The following is a 23,719-nucleotide window of genomic DNA, read 5'->3' as shown; positions in this document are numbered from 1 at the left end:
CGTAAGTTCGAAACAACGATAAAAGCAAAGTTGGAGTTTTTTTTACGGAGAGGAGCTTACATTTTGCAGAGAAATGTTGAGGCTCCGCTGTATTTATATCTAACCAGACAATTTTCTTTCCGTTTTTTTTTTTTTTTTTTTTTTTTTTAAACTATGATTCTTTTGGCTTTACCCTTTTGCCTCTCTCTCTTCAAATTGTGGGGTTTTATCAGCTGAAGACCCGACTTCCAGACTTGCGGCTCGGATTTTTCCAGGTCTTCCTTCACATTTTCACACGTTTTTTCGCACTTTCTCGGATCCCTTTGCTTACGCAGTCAATGTAAGTCGATTTTTCTTGCGTATCTCTTCAATCTGTTCAAAACCCACAATTTTTTCCCTTCAATTTGAATTCTTTGTCCGGAATTAAGAGGATTTCGTGCCCGGATGAATCGTCTAGGGCAAGGGCATGTTCCTCTGACAGCGTTTTTGTTTCTGTTCATAAATTGTGACCTTTCGTGTGGATTGGATTGTTGGATTTTGGGAATGCCAATGATTTGAATTCGGTTCTGAGCTAGAAAGCTCGATTAGTCTTTACAGAAGTTTAGGGTCAAGGTTTTGTAGATATGATAAAAAATATATGGGGTAAAATACCTCGGAAACCCTCGAAATCATCGCAAAGCGATGCGTATAGTGACGGAGGGGCAAATGGGAATGGCCCAAATTCATCCCAAAGCTCAAAATCGAGCTCTTCTTCGTCAAAATTTTCGAATTTGGTTTCGGGCAATTCTCGTTCGAGCAATGGGGTTCTTACCGCGCACTCCTCGGGCGGGGTTAAATCGAATCACTCAAAGAAATCAGCTCCCCTTGCAACTCAAGCAGGTCCTTTGTTGTCAGCGGGTGCATACGAGGCTCTGCCGAGCTTCAAGGATGTTCCAAGTTCAGAAAGGCAGAATTATTTTATTAAGAAGTTGAATATGTGTTGTGTGGTTTTTGATTTTAATGATCCCTCGAAGAATCTCAAGGAGAAGGACGTCAAGAGGCAAACTTTGCTTGAACTTGTAGATTACATTTCATCAGTAACATCGAAGTTCAATGAGGTGGCAATGCAAGAGATTACAAAGATGGTGGCGACCAATCTGTTTCGTACATTTTCGTCTTCCAATCTTGATAACAAGGGTCCTGAAATTTATGACCAAGACGAGGAGGACCAAATGTTGGAACCAGCTTGGCCTCATCTGCAGATTGTGTATGAATGTCTATTAAGATTTGTGGCTTCTCCAGAGATCGATGCCAAGCTAGCTAAAAGATATATTGATCATTCGTTTGTGTTGAAGTTGCTTGATTTGTTTAACTCTGAGGACCAAAGAGAGAGGGAATACTTAAAGACGATTCTCCATCGCATTTATGGGAAGTTCATGGTGCATCGACCGTTCATTAGGAAATCCATTAACAACATCTTCTTCTGGTTCATTTTTGAGACTGAGAAGCACAATGGGATTGCAGAATTGCTTGAAATCTTAGGCAGCATAATTAATGGTTTTGCTTTGCCTTTGAAGGAAGAGCACAAGCTGTTCCTTGTTCGTGCCTTGATTCCTCTTCACAAGCCCAAGTGTGTATCTATGTACCATCAGCAACTCTCATATTGCATTAGTCAGTTTGTGGAGAAAGATGCCAAGCTGGCAGATACAGTGATTCGAGGACTGCTGAAGTATTGGCCCATAACGAATAGTTCAAAGGAAGTTATGTTCCTTGGTGAATTGGAAGAGGTTCTGGAAGCTACACAGCCATCAGAATTTCAGCGCTGCATGGTCCCCTTATTCCGTCAAATTGGTAACTGCCTAAACAGCTCACATTTTCAGGTACTTTTCAAATAATACTTCTGATGGCTGTCCATTTTCAATGTCTTTCTTCCAGCGTAATGTTTGTCAACATGATGAATTTTATAGATTCTCATACGGTTGCCCCTTGAACTGGTCACCCAGTTGGTTTTGTGAGACGTATTAGATATGTTAAAGCTTGAGTCTTTTGATTTTTTTTGGGAGATTTTTGTCTTCAACAAATCTGTAAATTTCCGTGTCTTTCATTTCAAATCAAGTTTTTGCATACTTGTTCACGAAATTGCTCATTTTTTTATCTGCACCACTTGGTTGGGTGACAATTATAGAATTCCCGTTGTCAGAACTGTTGGGTTACTTCAGATTGTGGTTCAGGTTAATTGGAACCGGGGTGATGTGCTAGTTGTCAAAATTGGTTTAGACGGGTTGTCCAAGTTACACCTAAGTATAATGGTGCATTAATGAACAACTTCATATTTGCTTTACAAAGTAGTGTAAGTTGAGATTTCCCTTGAGTTGGAGAGCAATATGGGTTCTGAATGGCGGTGGAAGTTTAGAAATCATTTGAGTTGAGAACTTTAGGTGTCATTTGTTGGTAAGTTTTGCTGGCGCACAGTAGGTTGATGGTGATAAGAATTTCTGCTGTTCATGGAAGTCCGTGTGAATTTCTGATTTAAGTACCTTTTCTTACGTAGATACAATTTGGTATTTACCATTTAGGAAACTGGACAGCAAATGGTTTTGGTGTGCAAGATTTGGTATATATGTATGGTTCATTACAATGATCTGAAATTTGGATTGTCACTTTAGTTTTACTTGATGTGAAGTTGTCTTAACTTGCTTTCCACTGGCAGGTAGCTGAACGTGCATTGTTTTTGTGGAATAACGATCACATAAGAAATTTGATCACACAGAATCGCCAAGTGATTCTGCCAATAATCTTCCCAGCCCTGGAGAAAAACACACGGAGTCATTGGAATCAAGCTGTTCAGAGTTTGACACTGAATGTGAAAACGATATTCTCAGATGTTGATCAAGAACTCTTTGATGAGTGCTTGGTTGGCTTCCAAGAAGATGAATCCAAAGAGAAAGAAACACAGGAGAAACGTGAATCAACGTGGAAACGGTTAGAAGATGTGGCTGCCTCCAAGGCTTTGGGCAATGAGGCTGGGCTTGTCTCAAGATTTACTTCCTCCGTTGCCATTGCTACTAACCCAAAACCACGGGCTTCTTCAGGTAGTTGAGTTGAGACCCTCGCGACTCCCAAATTCTGTTTTCCCTAATCAGTCATAATCGGAGGAAAGTGAGTTGTACCCTCTACAGCCATGGAGGTGTGTGTAATATAAAGAATTTGTTATAGGGATGAGTGATTATTACTTGTTAGATTGATCAAATTTGTTGTATAATGGTGAGAAAAGTTTACATTCGTCTGTTTCTGTTTCAACTTTCAACCGAAGCAATGTATTCCGTCTCTCGGAAATGTTTCCGTCGTCCAGTGCTTGATCAACTGTCCCGGCTTACGGATTGCATTCTTAGAGCCGTAGGCTTGATACTTGTTTTGGAAATTTGTACTTCATCATGCCAGAAATGGTAGATTTTGTTGTTCAGTAAGAAATTGTTGATATTCGTTGCTCCGGTTTCTGCTTTCTGTTCTCTTTTGCTACGCCTCGGACCAAAGGTGTGGCGGAGATTTGCGACCCAAATGTTGTCCTCGGCGAAGCTTAGCTTTGTGCTTCAGGGATTACCAGAAGATAGGTCTATCAAAATCTTGTTTAAGCAGTCGTGAACTTTATGCAGAAAAAATGTTTGCAGTTCATGTGAAAATAGTATCAAATACGAACTTGAAGTCTACTAATCAAGTCCAAAGAGCGTACATATCATGTTGAAATACAAAATTCAACTCTACTAATCATCGCCATAGGCCCGGAAACTATAACGCTCTTGGTAAGGACCATTGAACCAGAGGTCAGCCTCCAGCCACTTGGGATAACGAACAAGATCTCCGGCCACAAATTGCATGTACTGCTGGCTGCCTTCAGGCACGACTCTCACCTCTCCTTCCTCAATGTAAACCAGCTGGTCCACCTGCCAGTCCCACGGCAGCTTGCACTTGCCCGTCTTCCACATTGACCATCTCGAGACTCCAAGCTCTGCTAGTCTCTCTTGTGACACCTTTCTTTCCACTCTTACTTGGTACAGTTCCTCCAGAGGTTTCTCTATTCGCATTGCCTTCACTTTCATACCGCGAGGTTGTGCATTATGACTACTCCGCTCGCTCCAATCTCTGCCACTTCTGCTGACTGAGAGTGAGCTGAAAGTTGGGGCCATGATCACACTTGCCATGTCTTATCTGCCTTGATTGCCGGCTAACAATGCGGCATTGCACAATTAATCAACAAAGGCAAACCAACAAGATGATATCTCGATCTAACGTAATCGCTCTGGATAGCCAAATCCCAAATGCAAAGAGAGTACAAGTAAGCAATATGCTGCTTCTTGGTGGTCTCAAAATCTCACATTTTCCCTAGAAATTCTATGTCGTCGACTAATTGTAGCAATCATTAACAGCTCCAAAACATTCTATTAGAAAGTGAGCATCCAACACAAAATCAATTGGCAACGTGAGGAGACGCTCAAATTTAAACTATTATGTAATGCTTTAAGGGCTGGTTTGGTATTGCTGTACTTAAAAAAAAAGCTGATTCTGCTGAGAATAAGCAGCTATGAAATAAAGCAGCAGAGTGTTTGATAAACTTTTTTGTAAAAGTGCTTTTGAAAAAAAAAAAAGCAGTATTATAGTGTTTGATAAACTTTTATATAAAACAGATGTGAAAAAAAAACTGGTTTTTCAAAGCTGGGTTTTGTAGCTTCTTGTTTTTGGTTTTTTTTTTCACTCAAAATTGTAAAAAAAAACTGAAGCTAAATGTTTACCAAATACAAAAATAGCACACAGCTTTTTTTTATACTAGTTTTTTTTCACAATCATCTTAGTACCAAACCAGGTCAAACTCTCCGATGATGATGATTCACGCTCTCAACACGCACCACACAGAATGACAGAAATCAGATATTTGGACTAAAATCCCTAATCCCTAATCCATATTTCAAACAAATTATACAACTTTGATTCTCAAGATTTGTTTTTTCTTCTTTTTTCTTCCAAATTAAGTGAAACCCAGTAAGCAAAAAACTCCATCCAATAGAACAAAACCCAGAAACAGCATAATTTGGAAATTAAATTCAGATGAGAAAGTTATGGGATTTTACCTGTTGAGATGCAACCTTCAAATTCGGAGGAGAAGAGTGAGAGACTAAGCAGGAAGAGCTTTGAAACTAAAACCCCAACCCCTCCTCCAAGGTTTATCCAATACCCCAATTATTTTGCAAGGACTTTGATTCGGTCACACACCCGTGACCAACTTTTCCTCACCCGCACCAACCTACACATTTGACCGGGAACTGGCTAGTTCAGTTTCCTTTCCTTTTTCTTTTTCGAGAAATGAAAAGTGAAAGAAGTTAGTTTGGTCGTTACTTGTGAACGTGTCGAGTCCTGGGACGGATACATTTCTGGGGCTTCAGACGACTTTAGATATGACATGCTTTTAGCGTCAGATGCGGAAGTGAGAGGAGTTGGTTCTGTACGTAGTTTTCAGGAGTGATGGTGGTGCTTCAGCTTCAATCCGTCAATGGGTTGTTTCAGAGCACAAAGGAGGGCCCGCTACTTGCTCGGAGAAGAAGTGCAAGAGCTCGAAGATGCCTCTGCTTGCAGACTCAGGCCCCTCCCTCCAGAACTCAGGTACCCTTGTATTTAAGTTCCAAATTTCGTTTCTTTGTTTTGCGTATGTTAGTTCGGGTACGGAACTGACGTCTGTTCTTTATTAAACGATAGACTGTGAATATGTCATCGCTAATCTGTCGATATTATTGTCACGAACAAAATATATTGACATGTTTTTGGTAAGGACACTGCTTGAATGAGTCATGCCTCGTTCCTGCAAATCACAGTTTGAAACATTGACTAGTAATTCATCAAAAACACGTAAAGAGAATTTTTTGCACGCGTATCAAATTGGAATTGGCATAAATGTACAAATTCCTATTTCATTGGGAAGGAGCCAAAAAAATCTCCTTCGATAATATCTACGCGCGTTTTGTTCTTTAATAAAGGGCGGACGTCCTGCACAGAGAATTTATGCACAGATTTTTCTCTTCTTGTTGTTTTGGAAGCTTGAATTGCATCATTGGATGGAAACTGAGTAAATGATTGTTTGAAGTTAATAATTTTGGGTGTAGAGGATAATGGAGAGTATATCAGTGAGTGGGGAAGTTGGTGGTGCTGGTGGATCATATTCATACAGTGCCTTGAAGAGGCTGGACCAAGTTTGGTCTACTATTTGCTCTGCTCAAACAGGTGGAGTGCGTGCTATTTCATCAGTTTTCTCGTATTTGATTGTGATAAATGTATGCGAAATTGGTGAAATGTTGGTGATTTTGACATGTATCCTGTAGTTGTGGAAGAACCACAGAAAGTGGTTTCGAGCATTCCTGGACTCTTTAGCAATTCTGATCTGGCTAACAAAGCGGTTGATACATTTGATGTGTTAATCTGTGGTGGAACTTTGGGAATCTTCATTGCTACAGCCTTGTGCGCCAAAGGTCTTCGAGTAGGGATTGTCGAAAGAAATGTGCTAAAGGGGGTAAGAAATTGTACTGTGAAGTTTATTTTGGAATATAATGTACTGTATTATGAATTGCTTATGGATATTTTGGTGATCAATGATCAGAGGGAACAGGAATGGAATATCTCAAGGAAAGAGCTCATGGAACTTGTAGAAATCGGAGTTCTGTTAGAAGGTGACATTGAACAAGTTACTGCGGCTAAATTCAACCCTGTAAGTTCTTTGACTACAATACATTTTTAACGGTTTGTAAGATCAACTAAATTTAAGAGGGGTTCATCCCTACCTAAACAGTGCTTATTTTATGAGTAGTATGCCGGAGGTTGTGTTACACAATCAACTTTCATACTATGTGGTTTATTTATGTCAACTATTTCTTCGCATTTGATGTACTGATCAGAACAGATGCGGCTTTGAGGGGAAGGGTGATATCTGGGTTGAAGATATTCTCAATCTTGGTGTTTCGTGAGTTCTCTTCTTCCTGTAAATTGCATTAGTTTTTTTATAGCGATAGAATTATGAGCAATGACAGGAAAAGAATGATGGTTCTGCAACTCAAAACTTTACTCTGAATCGCCCTTTCTATAATCACAGGCCAGCGAAGCTTATAGAGGTTGTGAAGAATCGTTTTACTTCTCTAGGTGGAGTCATGTTTGAAGGCTACAGTGTGTCCGGCATCAGCATTTATGAAGATGCAGCTGTGAGTTTCTAACAAATTCCATATAGTTCGTTCTAGTACGTTAAATTTTACGAGTTGTATCTTACAAGAAAGGCCAGCTATGGCTCTTACAAACTATCTAAATTATGCTAGTAACCTGTTAAAACACAAAGGATTAAAATTGTCACGAAATATTGTACTATTATTTGAGAGGTTGCATGTATTTTGACAATTGCATAAGCACATAAGATATTTGAAGATTAACGAGCTAATGACTAGCATGAATTCCTCTTGCAATTTTCTCAACAGGTCTTACAACTCAATGAGGAAAAGATTTTGTCGTCTCGCCTCATAATTGATGCAATGGGGAATTTCTCTCCAATTGTAAAACAGGTCGGTTTTCTATGTTTCTGCATAATTGGAGTATGAGTGCATTTTTTAAATAAGCAACTAATCCTTAGAGTTTGAAGATTGTAAAAGTATAAACACATAACTGCTTCACTGTTAGTTATATTTATAGAAAGAATGATGACCTAATCACAATTTCTTGATCCTCATGTATCAATGTACCAACAGTTTTTATTCTTGTGTCTATTTGATGTCAAACTTAGGTAGCAGATTTTAATGCATACGGACAATCCGGGCTAAAATTGAGTCTCATTGATGGCTTAATTGGCAGATAAGATCCGGAAGGAAGCCAGATGGAGTTTGCGTTGTTGTTGGATCCTGTGCTCGTGGATTTACGAATAACTCTACCAGTGATGTTATATATAGCAGTTCATTGGCAAGGAAGGTCGGGAGCTCAGAAGCCCAACTCTTTTGGGAGGTAACTTGATTTTGTGGTTGGTAGCTTCTAATGTCAAGAGGAGATGTTTTGCTTATCAGATTCAAGTCTATCTAAACATTTCACAGGCATTTCCAGCTGGTTCTGGTCCTACAGATCGCACAACTTATATGTTCACTTATCTTGCTCCTCAACCCCAATCGCCAAAGATAGAGGAACTGTTAGAAGAATATTGGAAATTGATGCCAGAGTATCAGGTTAGTTCGTCCTCTTGTCTCTTATCCAAGATCTTGAGCATTGCACTTCCGATAATTGTCTCGCATCTCTAAACATTCATAGGGCATCACATGGAACTTATGTGTTCAAAGAACTAAATATCCCTAGTGTTATTCGGTTCTAATCCAGCCTCTCGAGCTTAGAGAACCCTCCAGATGAGGCCTGATGCAATTCCATTCTAGACATTAAAATAGCGTTCCAGTTCAGATGCTATTTCATTTCACCTTATAGCTCAAGTTTTAACCACGCACAAATAATTTGTAGGAAGTCTCTCTTGATGACTTGGAGATACAGAGGGTGCTATATGGTATTTTTCCTACATATCGTGACAGGTAAATTGTAATAATGCAAACTATTGCTTGAACTGCAACGAGATTTTGTTCACATTCCAAAGAAGCGAAATATTCTCGTACTTCTCTCAAGTTAGAATACACTCGATTAATTTTTGTATCTGACACCTTTCAATTCTTAACTGGGGACGACGAACTTGACAGCCCGCTGCCAGCAGCTTTTAATCGGGTTTTACAGGTGGTAACTTATATCCTTACAAAACCACCTATAGATTATGGTAGAATACCAAAAGGGGAAAGTGTGATAAAATGATTCTCATGCAGTTTGGTGATGCTAGCGGAATACAATCACCCGTTTCATTTGGTGGTTTCGGAAGCTTGACTAGGCACCTCAACAGGTTGTCAAACGGTATGCACTTACATGGGAGCTTTGTTTATTTTGTGTCCAAAAAATGATAACCTGTGCAAATTTTAGTACGAGATTAAACTTAATAGGATCCATCTTTTTTCATTGGTGAAAAGGAATATATGAAGCAATGAGCGACAATCTTCTTGACTCATACAACTTGTCGCTTCTGAACCCTTACATGGTTGGTGTCTTTGATGATCACTGGCAAAGCAGTAACCCTGGATTTTTCCTTCTTCTCATGATTATCTGATTTTGATTCAATATCTGTTTAGTGCAGCCCAACTTAAGTTCTTCATGGTTGTTTCAAAGAGCAATGTCTGCAAAGAAAGAGTCTAATGTTCCGCCAGATTTCATCAATGAGCTCCTTTACACCAATTTTCAAAGCATGCAGGTAGGACTGTCCATATGGAACACAGTTGAGTAAGTTTTTTTTCTGTTATTAAATTTTCTTTGCTTGCTTTCTTCAGAGGCTCGGGGATCCAGTCCTAAGACCATTTCTTCAAGTAATTTTCTTTCCTTCTGATTTATTCATTTGATTTGAAATGGGAATCAAGTTGGCTGAACTTGATGTAGTGTGAGAGATTATAACTATATAAGCGTGTATTGCGACAGGATGTTGTACAATTTGGACCTCTTGCCAAGACATTAGGCCTAGTCATGTTAACTAAACCTCAAATCATTCCATCAATCTTCAAGCAGGTAATCAATGAGTTAAGAACTCCTGTTTTTCGTTTTTGATGTGATAATGCGTAAACCAAATTCCTCTATACAACTCGGTAAGCAGTCTCAGTTATCAGGTAGAATTCCTCGTGTTTCAGGTTGGAATTCCTGTGCTTCTTGACTGGTCTGGACATTTTTCCATGCTGGGGTACTACACGTTTCTCTCAACTTTTGCTGACCCTGTAGTAAGGTAAATAATTATCGATGGTCATGGTAAATATGTTAGCAGAATGTATATCTCACTGTCACTTGTTGCATATTTCACAAGGTCTTTTTTGAGTACACTTCCCACCCAGGCGAAGTACGAGTGGAAGCGACGTCTTGAGGCTTGGAAATATGGCGCAGGTTTAGATTACAAGTCATGAGGAACGGGAAACAGTGAGCAGCTGCATTTGGACGAGTACCTGGTTTCTTCAGTTCGGAGGGCCGGCCACGAAAAGGGGGGGGACAGATTCCTGCCAAAAATCTGCTAATATATTCGGCCGGAAACAACAACCGGGCGTGGAAAAAAGAAGACTGAAAATTAAAAGCAAAAACCTTAAGGGTAATAGACACATTATTCACACTGACTGTAATGTACTCAATCACGTGTTGAATAATTCCCGTATTCATATCAAATAAGAGTATTTAACCGGCATGACTGTGAGTTTTGAGAGACTCGTATGATCGGAGGGAGAGAGAGGAAGTAGGAGAGAGCTGGTTTTTATTTTTATTTTTAATTAATTTCTTTATTTTATTGCTTGAAGTCTTTTAATACTATTGCTTTTTTCTCCTCCTCCTCCTTTTCTTCTTCCGCTTAAAAAGACTTTTATTTTAAATCTAAATCATAATACTAAGCATGGGGGTTGAGTGACATTGAGAAAGAGGATGACAAAAACGATGTCATACTAGACTCAAATGATTGTGGTCGGTAGCTTAGGACACGATATATTTTTATTTTTCTTAGATCAAAAGAGTGTTATAACATGAGAATTTTGGGATCTTTTGATCTATAATTCTTGCTCCGTCACTCGTTTATTGGTGTGGGTTACTAGCTACCTCACTTATAATTAGAGTACAGAAAATTTGCAATAAGTTCTTTAGGCTTACTAAAATTATGGACCTTAATTATGGATAAGTTGAATTATATAGGTATTTATATAAGATCAATTTCATATTGTTAAAACTTGAACGTCGAAACAAGAAGATGGTCAAGTGTAGCGGCTACTTTTGAATAAACTATAAGGGAATGTTTTTTTTCCATCCCCATCCCCATCCCCATCCCCATCCACATCCATTGACAAGACCATTATAGCATTCTTCTTCTCGCACAGCAAGCACATAAACAAATATCTCCTCTTTCAGTCTTTCTTGCTTGAGGAAAGAAGATTCTGTCTTTTGCATTATTACCGTAAGTAATTAAAAAAGTAGAAAAATATTCCACACACAATCGTCATTGTTTCAAGAAAATGAATGATTGTTATCTACTTAGAATCTTAAATATTATCGAGAAATCAAGTCGCCGAAACGTATATTAGATAGATAGCTCAAGTGGTTAAGAGTGTATTCACATACACACTTAACAAGGTCTTGTGTTCGAGTTTTCCCTCCCTCGTATCTCTAGGGTTTTGTTTACTCACATGTTCTAAGTCGCTCAACAAGGTCTGGGAAGGCATGCCTTCTTTCACATGCACACAGATATACATACATACATGCAAGTATATATAAATCCAGTAATAGGGTTACTGAGGTTTTACATATCAATTCCCAAATCCACAAGCCTAATAGTTGGTGGTGGGACGACAAGCATTTGCTAGATTACTCTTTTGACTTGAAATCCATCATGTTAGGCTATTTTCAACTACGTAATAATTTGCTCAACTAAAAAATTAGTGCAAATTTTACACGCGCACATACAACAGATTCAAATTAGACATTCATAAAGGCTCTGGTAGGGATGCCTTATGCGTAGCCAGTTGGCGGTGCACTTACACACCGTGGACCACACCCACCTCCCACAGGCTGCCTCACCTTAGCTATTCTTCCATCTGCATTTAATCAAGTCCAAAGAGTCCAGCAAATTTCTATATTCATGGTTTAGAAGATAATTAAATTCCGGAAATTTTGAAAACTAGCCCAAATTTGAACATGTTTAAGACTAAAAGTTATAACCTAGTTTTCGGCTAGAGGCTCGAGCATTGATCAAGGGGTCTCGAGAGCTCGAGCATCGGTGTCAATTATATGTTAAATATAAATTAAGAAAATATACTTCTACATTCATGGTTAGGACATAGTTAAGTTTGGAAAAATTTGAACATGTTGAACACTTTTAACCTAGTTCATCGGTTTTCAGGGAGGTTCGAGCACTGACCGAGGGGTCTCAAGAGGGCTCGAGCATTGGTGTCAAATATATTTTGAAGATCGAAAACATTAGACATTCATATCGGATTCCAAATTTGAGATTTCAAAAGTACTACTATGACAAGTTGGCAAGGCTATAAATAGATAACCCTCAACTGCATTTGGTGCACCTGAGTTCTGTAGGGTTTGTAGACCCTGAACAGTCAACATATATTCCATGAGATCTGCACAAGGAGGGGGTAAGTAAGGGATATCCTCTTCTTAATTGTATGGTAGTTGCATGGAGTAATGGGTATTTACACTCTGCATTCAAATTTGGGTTCTAAAGCTCAGAAACAGCCAGCAGTACAGCATGCACACTCAATTAGATACCATTCCCAGTTTATTATGTGTACCTTATTACTCGTCACTATCTGATCATCACTTAATACTGTGAGAGTGATGAGCAACTAAACCTCATTCAGAAAACTCAACCAACTAGTTCTCATGGACTCGGAGATACTAGCAAATGAGCATACATTTTGTGTGTGTGAACAATTTTATTTTATTTTTTGTTTTTTTATTAAGGAGTGTGATTAGCTTTTAAAATTTTAAAAAGAGTATGAAATAATGATGATGAGACAGTTTCTCTTAATATTACATAATTAATGTATTGTCTTCCTTATGTAAATATTATGTATCAAAAGTGAGAGTAAAATAGGAAAAATAGGAATATGATTGTCATTTTCTAAAAAAAATAAGGGTAAAATAGGAAAAATAGAGATATGATTGTCATTTTCTGAAAAGATACAAAATTATTGTTTTGCCCTCCTCATGTCAATATTGTGTATCAAAAGTGAGGGCAAAATAGGAAAAAATGGGGGTAAAAATTTGACAATGAGGGTTCTCTTAATAGAATAGATATGATGATAAAGCTCTATTATGTCATATCATCTTGTGTTAGATTCCACATTACCTAGGGGAGTGTATCTTCTATGCCTTATATGTACATGTCCACCTCTATATAGCACGAGGCATTTTTGGAGCTCACTGACTTCGGATTTCATTGAAACTCCGAAGTTAAGCGAGTTTGCGCAAGAGCAATTCTAGGATGGGTGACCCACTGGGAAGTTCTCGTGTGAGTTCCCAGAAACAAAACCGTGAGAGTGTGGTCAGGGCCAAAAGCAGACAATATCGTGCTATGGCGGAGTTGAGCCCGGGATGTGGTGGAGCCCAGGTCGGGATGTGACAATTTGGTATCAAAGCCAATCCCTGACCGGAAGTGTGCCGACGAGGACGTTAGGCCCTTAAGGGGGTGGATTGTTAGATCCCACATCGTCCAGGGGAGTGGATCCTCTATGCTTTATATGTACATGCTCACCTCCATATAACACGAGGCCTTTTGAGAGCTCATTGGTTTCGGATTCCATCGAAACTCCGAAGTTAAGCGAGTTCGCACGAGAGCATTCCCAGGATGGGTGACCCATTGGGAAGTTCTCATGTGAGTTCCTAGAAACAAAACAGTGAGGGCGTGGTCGGGGCCCAAAGCGGACAATATCGTGCTATGGCGGAGCCAAGCCCGGTTGTGGTGGAGGCGGGGTCGGGATGTGACATCTTGTATTTTGTGCATATGCTCAATTTCCAACCGTGATCATGGCATATATACATACATATATATATATATATATATACATACATACGTATATATTGATTTTCACACTCTAATTTTCTCTTATTGTATTCGTATCATTATTTTGTCTTAAAATTCTTTGATTTATTAAGCACAAACACTAGAAAATAAGTAGTAGAATGACAGAAGAGTGTGCAAATCACAATATATCACTACAATAATACGCTTGCTTTATGTATGAAGCCTTATTTCTGTTGTGGTGCAATTACCAAGAAAAATCCAGAAGATTAAATAAGATGGAAATTTGAATAGTTTATATTTAGATAGGTGTGGGAGTCACTGCAGTAGTCTGGAGTCTCAAAGATGAAAGAAACTGTGAAACCAAATACTTCTCATGCATCAGATTTTGGCAGGCCAAAGCACATGCATGCATCCAATTTAAGTTCCCAAAATGCAAATAAGAAATTATATATGCATGCAGTAGTTATCTCAGGTAAAGATTAAACAAGCCAAAAGAAAATTAATTAATTAATTGAAGAAAATACAATCCGAAAGAAAAGAAAAGAAAAGAAAAAATAACAGTCAAACAAGACTATATGAATCACTCTTACATGGGTTTTCTTAAAGCTCTACACAATCACCTTCTGTACAATATCTCTACAAATGGGGCATCGAAATTCAAGGCCTACTGATATGATTATCATTTGGCATATAGAAATATCCAGCTATATATATGTTAAAGCTAACTACTAATTAACTACAGCATACAAAATAATTTATCATGAAGCATATCTTTAGTAAATATAATTTAAGTAAACAAGCTAGCTAGATAAATATGTGTGTTTATCTGGAAATGGGAGTTCTTCAAAAACTTGAAAGATCATCGCTTGTTGTGTAAGGGGTTTGATCCTGTCGGAACCCTTCGCTCCTCGGAAACGAAATCTCTGGCTTGATCTTTGGTAGAGGGAGCACTAGTCATTGATGGCCTGAAAACTTGTTGGCTTCTTGCCGAAGATGGGCTCGGAAAGCTTCTCCGAATTGCATGAGTTCTTGGAGCAAAGAGGGGGATCAGCAAAGCAAAAAGGAGGAAGATTTGAAAGCGATTCATGGTGTGAAATTTGAAGAAGAATGTCTGTGAGTGATGATCAAAGGCATGGTGAAATGGCTAGGTGGTCAATTTATATATATATGGACTTCGTTGGCCCATTTTTTCTTGTTTGTGCTTGATGTGTTTTTATGCAAAAATTTACAACATGAAATATTAGGTGGATTTTTTTCTCCACGAAAATTGTATAACAAATAAGATAAATAAACGGCTAGATGTGAACTAGAGTGTCAAGCATGCATAGACAGACTCATACATGTTACTACAACCGTCCATTTGGTGATGATCATCTAGTGATTATTGACAATTATGGGATCAAGTGAGGGCTACAATGACGGTTGGGGAGCGGTGGTGGGGTCACACTTTAATTAGATAGTGACACATAGCAAAAGAGACCTACCTAGCTACACAAACTTGTATGTGAAAATCTTGGAGGGAAAGGGAGGCTCGCTGCTGCGACTCTGAAGTTTCAGCTCTTGGAAGGACTAAATTGCCTACAGCTGCTATCACATTGAAATGTAGATGGGCACTAACCAAGTTAGGGGCTTTAAGGTCACTAAAATGTCAAAGGTCTAATGCCGACACTTTTGATTAGTCTACATAAAAGATAAGTCGCGCATGTCTTAATACCGCATCTCTCTATGCATTATTTATTTATTTTATTTTATTTCAAAAAATTTCGATAATACAAAGAAAATGTATTAATATAAAGAAAAAATTACAGCTGGTGAGGGGAACAAAACATTAATCCTTGTAAAGCAAAAAAAATAATAATAAATAAATAAATAAATACAAGAAAATAGGAAGACATACACCTTACCTCTCTTGAAAAAGAAAATACAATAAAAAGAGGGGGGGACTAGACCTTACCCCTCTAGAAAAAAGAAAATACAAAAAAAAAAAAAAAGAGGGTGGACGTAGGACCAAACCTCTTTGAAATAAAACTTAAAAATGTAAGAACCTGTAAGACAAGCTGCAAAACAAAAAAAGGAAAATCCAAAAAATTGGGTAAAAAGAAAACCACACATCAAGAATGGGAGACAAACATGTAAGTCGGCATGCCTAAGAAATTTGATTGCATAAAATGATGAATCTTTCTAGGAGGAGTATCATGTCAAACAAATAAAGACGACAGAAACCCTAAATTGGCTAATTTATCAACAACCGCATTCATTTTTCGAAATGTATGAGAGCAACGGAATACCATGTGCTACAATCAAATTCTTCCAATAAGTATGGAGCGACTAAGGGGGAGAAAAAGAACCATAAGTAAAGCAAGATATCACACTAGACGACTCGTGTTAATTTAGTTTAGTTTAGTTTAGTTTAGTTTCTTCAACTTATTTTAGCTCAACCTGAACTAAGCTACATAATTTAACAATAAGTAATATGGTTGTGGTTTCGGAATAAAACGATTTCAAAAGGAATCGTGCGCGCTCCTACATAGATTTTATCTCGATAAAAAATATGATTAACCATAAATGTACGAATGTAAATGGCTTGAAATGATAATAATAATGGAATACAAGATGATTGTACTGAAATATAAGGTATATAGCTCTTGAAAGTCGAATTTTTAGTGGTGCTTCAACAGAAAGACAAATTAGCCCTAAAAAGAACAGGGAGACCGCGTGGGTTTCCAACATTATATTAGACAAATTTTCAGTACGCAGTACCCTTATAGAATGCTTCTAACTCTAACAAAGACTTTCTGCTGCAAGGCTTTCACAAGCCAAGAAAGTTTACATTTTTGTATATTTGCTTGTTAAAATTACAAAATCCGAACAACCAATTATACGTCAATTTTCACGATAAGTGGGTTCCTCTTTCCCTCTTTTTCAAGTTTGTGGAATATTCATGTCCCAAATGATGTAACTTTGAATGCTACTTTCCGTACGTAATATAAAAATTAAAGAATTTTCGTAGTTAATTAACCAAATATATATGAACTTTTAGGTGAACCGTCAAAATATGAACTTTTATAGGCAGCAAAAGGAATTCCTGCTTTTCTCCATCAAATTCCTTTATCCCATAAGCATGATATTCTGGCCCTTTGCTAGACCTAGACCCACATATTCTACTAATTTCGTCTCATTCTTTTTGTAGGTGAGATCAACCCTTATAATTAAGCAACTAATAATAGTTACTGTTTAAACTAGATAACAATGCGGTTTAATTTGAAGCATATTCAAGGAGTTCCTCTACTGTATTAATTCTGCCCATCAATGTATAATATATGTTACATTTTAATTGGAATATTATATCCACGCATTAAAATTCTTGAATTAAGCTCGCATATAAACTACATTCCGTAGTGAATGTCATCGACGTACTACTTTAGAATTTTCGATATTCAAGACCTATAAAAATATTGCTCGCTAAAAAGAGCCCTACAAGAATGAGTCAACAACAAAGAAAAACTTGACCTAGACAACATGCATGAATATTTAAGAATTTTAAGTTCAATAAACCTATGAATTATATATAAATGATCGATATCAACACCTAACAAAATAAAGAGGCAAATCTAGCAATTCATCGTGATAACTACTAAAACTATATTATAAGTTAATTATCATGATCAGAGTTTAATAACAGAATAATAGAGAGGTCAAGGAGTTCACTTTCCACGTTGTACGGCATTTGAAATTGGAGTTTATCAAGTGATTACATTCTTATTCAATTTTTTTTAACCTAACCATATTATATATTTATATAAATACTATGGTTGGTAGGACAGATTTTCCGCGTTTCACCCACATAGATATATATACTTTCAAAGTTGTGTTCATTATATAGACAATTAGGAATTTAAGTTAATAGCACCGACTCTCTTTTTTTTTTTCTCGTTGAGGAACAGCCATACATATACAATCTAACAGAAATTGATGCTGCCTGCATCTTCCATTGATGTATTGATTTGATGATTGATCATGGGCGTTGATGATGGCTAGCTTTTATTACAGCTCAATCTTGGCCGTTCAAATTTGCATGGTGCTACCTGTTCTTTCGATAAATTATTCAATACTACTCTCTCCCTCTGTCATGCATTGATGAGTTCGAAATAACTAGGGTTTCGACATGTATAGCATCACCAAACCTTCAAATTCATATTTTTTGTCACTTGTCCTCTTCAATGTCCGCTTAGAATTTGAATTATTAATTACAACCAAATGGATCATTGAAATTTTATTTGTAATTAAGGCAAAACCCTAATAACCTCTCTAGGTTTTGCCGTCAGATAATTATTCTCCAAGTGTATTATGTCTAGAATGTTTGTTTTCTACTTAATCCCTTTCATCTCTATTATATGCAAAAGTTTTTTTTATGCTTGCCTGGATGCAACATAGTACATTTTCGTCTTCTTCACCCTCCAAAAGTTGCCAAATTTTATTTGATCGATCAAATTAATTATGAAAAAAAAAATTATAGTCATGTTATTGACATTCTAAAAAAGTAAGCATGCGCTTCAAACTTATAAAAACATAAAAGAGAATGAGGATACAAAGAAGTGCATGATGACAACACCGTAATCTTAACACACAAATATTATAGCAAATAATATATGTAGTACAGGTTGCATTATTATACTATATATGAATCATAGCCATTGATTAGATAAAATCATTTTCGAATGCAACAATAAATCAATTATAATTTTCATGAACCTTCTAGTAAAACAGCCACTAATATAATTGTAATCACTAATCAGTTTCCAAGTCCACCATCGCCACCACTAGTGCTCAGCCAGGCTCTCACCAACCACAAAACCTCACCACAGTTTTCACATCCACCATCTTCAAAACTTCGCTCCAAGTTCGTATTAAACCAAGAATTAATGAAAGTTGATGGGATTCAATGGGTAGTGGGAGATTTGATATGACATGAAGGACGAAAATAAGTGATTAATTAATTGGTCTTGAATTTTAATGCCATATGAGCTCCTTGACTTCCCAATGTGGCATAAAAACTTTGACATTCCAGCCATTTATGTAACCCACCAAACTAACAAAGTATCCTTGCATTTCTACTCATATCGTGCATGTATATCTGACATCGATCTAAATTTGATTTGAAGAAAGTTGATGAGTTGTATAACCAATATTGATTAATCTAGCTAATTGGTATTCACGGATACCAAAATTCTCACACAAAACTCAAGTGAGGAATGCAAGTTGTCCACTCGTGTTGTTCAAAGGTCAAGGATCCTCAAAAAGCAGGCAGCAGTATGGGTGAAATAGATAACTTGCATGGCACTAGCTATTCACGGATACCAAAATTCTCAAACAAAACTCAAGTGAGGAATGCACGTTGTCCACTCGTGTTGTTCAAATGTCAAGGGTCCTCCAAAAGCAGGCAGCAGTATGGGTGAAATAGATAACTCGCATGGCACTCACAAATAGCGTTCAAGCACTGATCAGTTAGTAATTTGATATAGCGCTAACTACTTATTTGGGCCCGTTTCATAAAATAATGTCATGATTCAAACTGTTCATCATTGTAAAGTTCAGAAATCAGAAAGTGTTTAGCCCTTTTATAGACAATGTTGTGTTCGTTAATTTAATTATATGGTCATAGTAACTTTCGATTTCAATGAACATTTGCATAGTCAATCAATGATCTTTCAATGATAACTTAAAAAATTATCGGTTCAATGTGAGAAGTATTGTGGAGTGAGCGGAATGAGTGGGTAACACCATTTTGAGTACTAATTGATTAGCGCTTGAGCGCTCATGTATATAATAAGGTTAGTATATGATGCAGGGAGCAGCGTAGTGGGGAAATAAATAAAAATAAAATAAATAAGATAGAATAGATCGGAAGGGTCCACTTTCTCCAGTGCGAAGAGAGACCCCAAAACCCTAAGAACTTCACTTCTAGTACCAACCTACGACATAGATAAGTAAAAGAACAAAGTAATAAACTCTTAAACATAATCCTGCTCTCCTAAGGTCCTCATTTTGAGGACTTATGAGGACCAAAGTTTCATTAGGCATAATATTATATTACTTTGTATCTAAAGGCTTAAAATATTTGACAACTTAATGAAGCAAAACAATAATCTTGTGGCTAATATGCATTTGGTTCTCACAAGTCCTCAAAATGAGAACCTTAGGAGAGCAAGACGGCTCTTAAATGAAAGCAAGGTACTTAAAATCAAGTTTACAACTCAAATTTCAATATTATAACTCCTTTTATGCCTTACAAATACATGAATTTATAGATGCTTAAACCACTTGCACTTATGACTAATACATGAAACATATGAGATACTATAAATAACCAAAATAATTCCTTTTAATTCAGCCCACTAAATATAATTATTGTGTAAAATTCCATGCTTCTGAAACCTTGTATTCCATGTATGTCCACTGGATTTCAAAAGCCAAATGCATTGAATCTTCCGACAGTCTTATTTCATGTCCTACATCATTCTTCCATTCTCGAAGAAAACTCTTTCTCAAGTTTTGTTTGGTCTTCCTCGATCTTTCGGATGTCCAACCAATAATTTCATAATAGTCATAATAGCAAATATTTCATAATTTTTCAAGTGTTCTACCCACAAATTCATGCGAGTTACAACGCAACCTTCCAAACCATGTGTAGTTTAATCCATTCATAATGCAACTTGACTTCAAAGCATACAAAGATGTCCAAATCATTTCTAATGATGAGTAGGCTTGGAAAAGTATAAACTCAGATCAATCAAACGCATCAACTATTTTATCCAAAGGTTTTCTCATGATGCCACGAGCAACAAAATCATCCCAAACATAATCAACTTTGTCAATGCATTTCATATTTTCAACCTTTGCTTCAAATCTAATGTCGAGAAGTTTTTCAACCTCGAAACATAAACCACAACAAATATAAAAAGAACCATTTGGACAACGACCAAACTTTGGAGAAAGATCAACATTCAGAAATTCAGCACTTGAAAAATCTGAAGTAGCCCCATGTCTTCTACTTCTGTTTGCAAAACATATTGACAATAGTGAAATGCTTTAGTAAAATGCAAATATCGTTTTGTAGAAATAAGGGATTAATTGGAGAACAACTAGAATTTGAAAAAGGCCGGAAGGACTTTCAAGTGATATATGGCATGAAGGTCACTTCATTCTTGATGAACTTGAAACCTGGCCCGCAACAGGACTAATTCGCTTTTCGCAACAGCGTTGACGTTTTGTGAGCTTTCTGGTGACATATCACTCTCCAAATGAAAGTTAGGGAAACGAAGTGAATTTTGACAACCAACCGAGATGATGTCCGCAGCCTCCACCATGATTTCATATAAAAATCCAAAAACCGTCTCTGCTACCAACTAATGCAAGGCGCAATGCGGTGGGAGAATAAAAAGGAAATGATAGGTATAAAAAGGATAAATAGGCAGGGTTCTTCTAGTGCGAGAAGAGATCTGAAAACCTCAAATACTTCGCTTCTAGCACCACCTTACAACGTAGAGAATTAGAAGAAGAAAGCGGCAGACTCTTAAATAAGAGCAAGACACTTAAAAACGAGTTTATATTCTATTCCAAAACAACTTCTACTCCTTTTCTGCCTTACAAATACATGAATTTATAGATGCTTAAACCCCTTGCAATTATGACTAAACCAAATGCATTTAATCTTCTGATCATCTTATTTCATGTTCTACATCAGTATAGCTTAAACCCCTTGCAATTATGACTAAACCAAATGCATTTAATCTTCTGATCATCTTATTTCATGTCCTACATCAGTATAACCCACTAATGCATATAGAATAAAAAAAAATGTTTGTACCATCTAAAACTTAAGAAATTATTCGTGATACAAGCGCTCGCTTACGTATGTGCTATATTATCACATAGTTGGAAAGCAGACACTCTTATTTTATTGAAGTTGAGAGGTTGGTTATGTGTATGGTGGCATACAGGATTTTGGAAATTAAGATTTGTGGGAGGAAAAAGTACGAGGTGTGTATAAGGTTTCGTTTGTGGATCAAATCAAATCCGTGAGACCCAAGAGGCATCTTTCACTTTTCTAATTGAGTTTTTGCCAATATGAATGCTAGACAACAATTGGTCAACCCACATCCACCACCATTTTTTATTTTCTCAAGTTTTTCTGTTAGCTCAGGTTGAGGACCTGCCACATACTAGTCAACCATATTGCAAAGTTGTGCCGTAGGTTTAAGACACTCAGAGCTGGTGGAAAGTTTGTACCATTTTATCATCATTCGTTTTGTCAAAGTGTTTGAAAATAAATTATTGGTTTGATAACCGTTTGCTAAGTGGTGAATTGGTGACAAAAAATAATTCTTCAGTGGCGTTTATAAATTGTAAAAATGCATGAAACATTTATTTTATATAGAGAAGTTTGTGGTATATACAAACTTTATTCTCCATGAATTCTAATTTATACGATCTTGGGGGTGAGATTTTGCTACAATTGATGAGACACAATAAAGTTTTCAAAAGAGTAATGATAGGTAAACTAAATTTCTATATTTGCAAACTAAATGATGTATCACTAATAAGAAATAAGCATGCTAATCAATACTTAAGTAATAATCCAATCATCAACTTTCATATTATTTAATTTACAAAATTTAGTCTACATATTTAATTTTCCTAGCATTAATCTTTTCAAAAAGTCAGAGAATCTATTATGCCACTTCACGCATGCCGACAAAAAATCAAAGTTTGATATACAAATCTTTTGGCCTAAAGAAAGTTCTATGTAAGGCAATATTTTCCATTTGGTTGTAATAATGTCACCAATTTTCAAACCCACCCATAGGTTGGACCCCTTCAAGGTTCGGTGTTATTTTATTTTATTTTTATAATTATTGGAAAAAAATTGAAAATATACCTAATTAGAATTTTTATAAAAGTCTTTCATCTGCTTCTTTTCAATGGAAGTTTTACTTTCCTATAATGTATCGTAATTTTTGGCACCATTTTTCTTCTGATAATCTATTTAATTTATGATAAAAAAAGAGTATACCTTGGTTATATTTCATCTCTACAACAAGTTTAGTAATAAACATAACGGCCATTAAGTTCTCATGTACACGAATTTTTCTTTCTTTTATTACACTATGTTCAACTATATGTATTCATCTATTCATAGAGTACACTAAATGGCTATAACATAGTTTTGCTTATTCGTATTATTCTGAGAGGAATGTTTTCATGCGGTGCTAACATTTTAAAAGCTATATTTCTAGCTCTAGTTAGTTTTAATTTATATATAGTCCTACCTATTATCCGAATATAACGAGAAAAATGCACGGTCTAATGAGGCTATTAGACTCAGAGGCGGTGGGGCAAGTTCCTTTATTATGGTTTACACTTTCTCTTGGCTTATACGGTTCATTCGGAAGAGAGATCGAGCTTAAATGAAACTATCCAATTATTAATCGTCACATCATGTGATCAACAAATATGATTCAAGTAGATAGCCATCTAGCATCACCCAGTAAAGACACAAGGACGTTTATAAAGAGACACTAAATTATGTGTAATTTATAGTCTGTTTAGTAGTGTTCTTTTATTAAAGGTTCATAATTGTTCTATTTTCGTGTAACAAAATTAAAAAAAAGAAAAAGAAAAAAAGGGGCTACTTCACCCGTTGGTTTTTGAACGAGGGCCTATCAAAAGCCATCTCATTATCTGCAAAATAGAATAGTGGGCTTAAAAATGGAGAAATAGAATGGGCCACAAGCATCTTGCAGCCAATTGGTTTGATTGAAAATTTTATACCAGCCATGTAAAATTACTACATTTATTTGCAAGAAATCTCCTAAACCAAACGAAAAGAGATTAGCTTGTTGCGGGCAATTCTCTTGGTAGGCTGTCTATAACAATCAAAATAGGAGCTAAAATCCTCTTTGTAAGTTTTTGTGGTATGTCTTGACTCTAGGATAGGGTAGCCTCCCTCTACCTAAACTTTTTACGTTCATAAAATGGATTAGTTTGTTCAGAACGTGGAAGTACGACAATAACAACAATCCAAGTCCAGATCCCTACCAACTTCAAAAGGGCTTAGCT

At 36.7% G+C, this 23,719-nt stretch overlaps 2 protein-coding genes across 5 annotated transcripts; both read left to right on the top strand.

Moving 5' to 3' along the window:
- The first annotated feature begins 4 nt into the window (after nt 1-4).
- Nucleotides 5-3,428, top strand: LOC137739701 (serine/threonine protein phosphatase 2A 59 kDa regulatory subunit B' gamma isoform-like). The gene is made up of 2 exons (XM_068479375.1): nt 5-1,838; nt 2,669-3,428. The coding sequence occupies exons 1-2, from the start codon at nt 603-605 to the stop codon at nt 3,056-3,058; spliced, it is 1,626 nt and encodes a 541-aa protein (XP_068335476.1). The 5' UTR covers nt 5-602; the 3' UTR covers nt 3,059-3,428.
- Nucleotides 3,429-5,362: 1,934 nt separating this feature from the next.
- LOC137739627 (uncharacterized) lies at nt 5,363-10,366 on the top strand. Of its 4 annotated transcripts, none has more exons than XM_068479265.1 (18): nt 5,363-5,610; nt 6,108-6,225; nt 6,324-6,511; nt 6,599-6,706; nt 6,894-6,958; nt 7,088-7,193; nt 7,461-7,544; nt 7,831-7,977; nt 8,064-8,192; nt 8,476-8,543; nt 8,706-8,739; nt 8,826-8,910; nt 9,024-9,091; nt 9,188-9,301; nt 9,378-9,413; nt 9,523-9,609; nt 9,729-9,820; nt 9,976-10,366. In XM_068479265.1, the coding sequence occupies exons 1-18, from the start codon at nt 5,473-5,475 to the stop codon at nt 10,010-10,012; spliced, it is 1,704 nt and encodes a 567-aa protein (XP_068335366.1). In that variant the 5' UTR covers nt 5,363-5,472; the 3' UTR covers nt 10,013-10,366. The 4 variants fall into 4 exon arrangements, 3 of the variants coding, with proteins under 3 accessions (XP_068335366.1, XP_068335365.1, XP_068335364.1); XM_068479264.1 differs by having other exon boundaries at nt 9,899-10,366; XM_068479263.1 differs by having other exon boundaries at nt 9,708-9,820; nt 9,899-10,366.
- Nucleotides 10,367-23,719: the final 13,353 nt, after the last annotated feature.

Source organism: Pyrus communis, chromosome 7 (genome assembly GCF_963583255.1).
Source record: "Pyrus communis chromosome 7, drPyrComm1.1, whole genome shotgun sequence".
NCBI lineage: Eukaryota > Viridiplantae > Streptophyta > Magnoliopsida > Rosales > Rosaceae > Pyrus > Pyrus communis.
The sequence above is the reverse complement of the archived record's forward strand: the minus strand, read 5'-3'. Positions and strand labels throughout refer to the sequence as shown.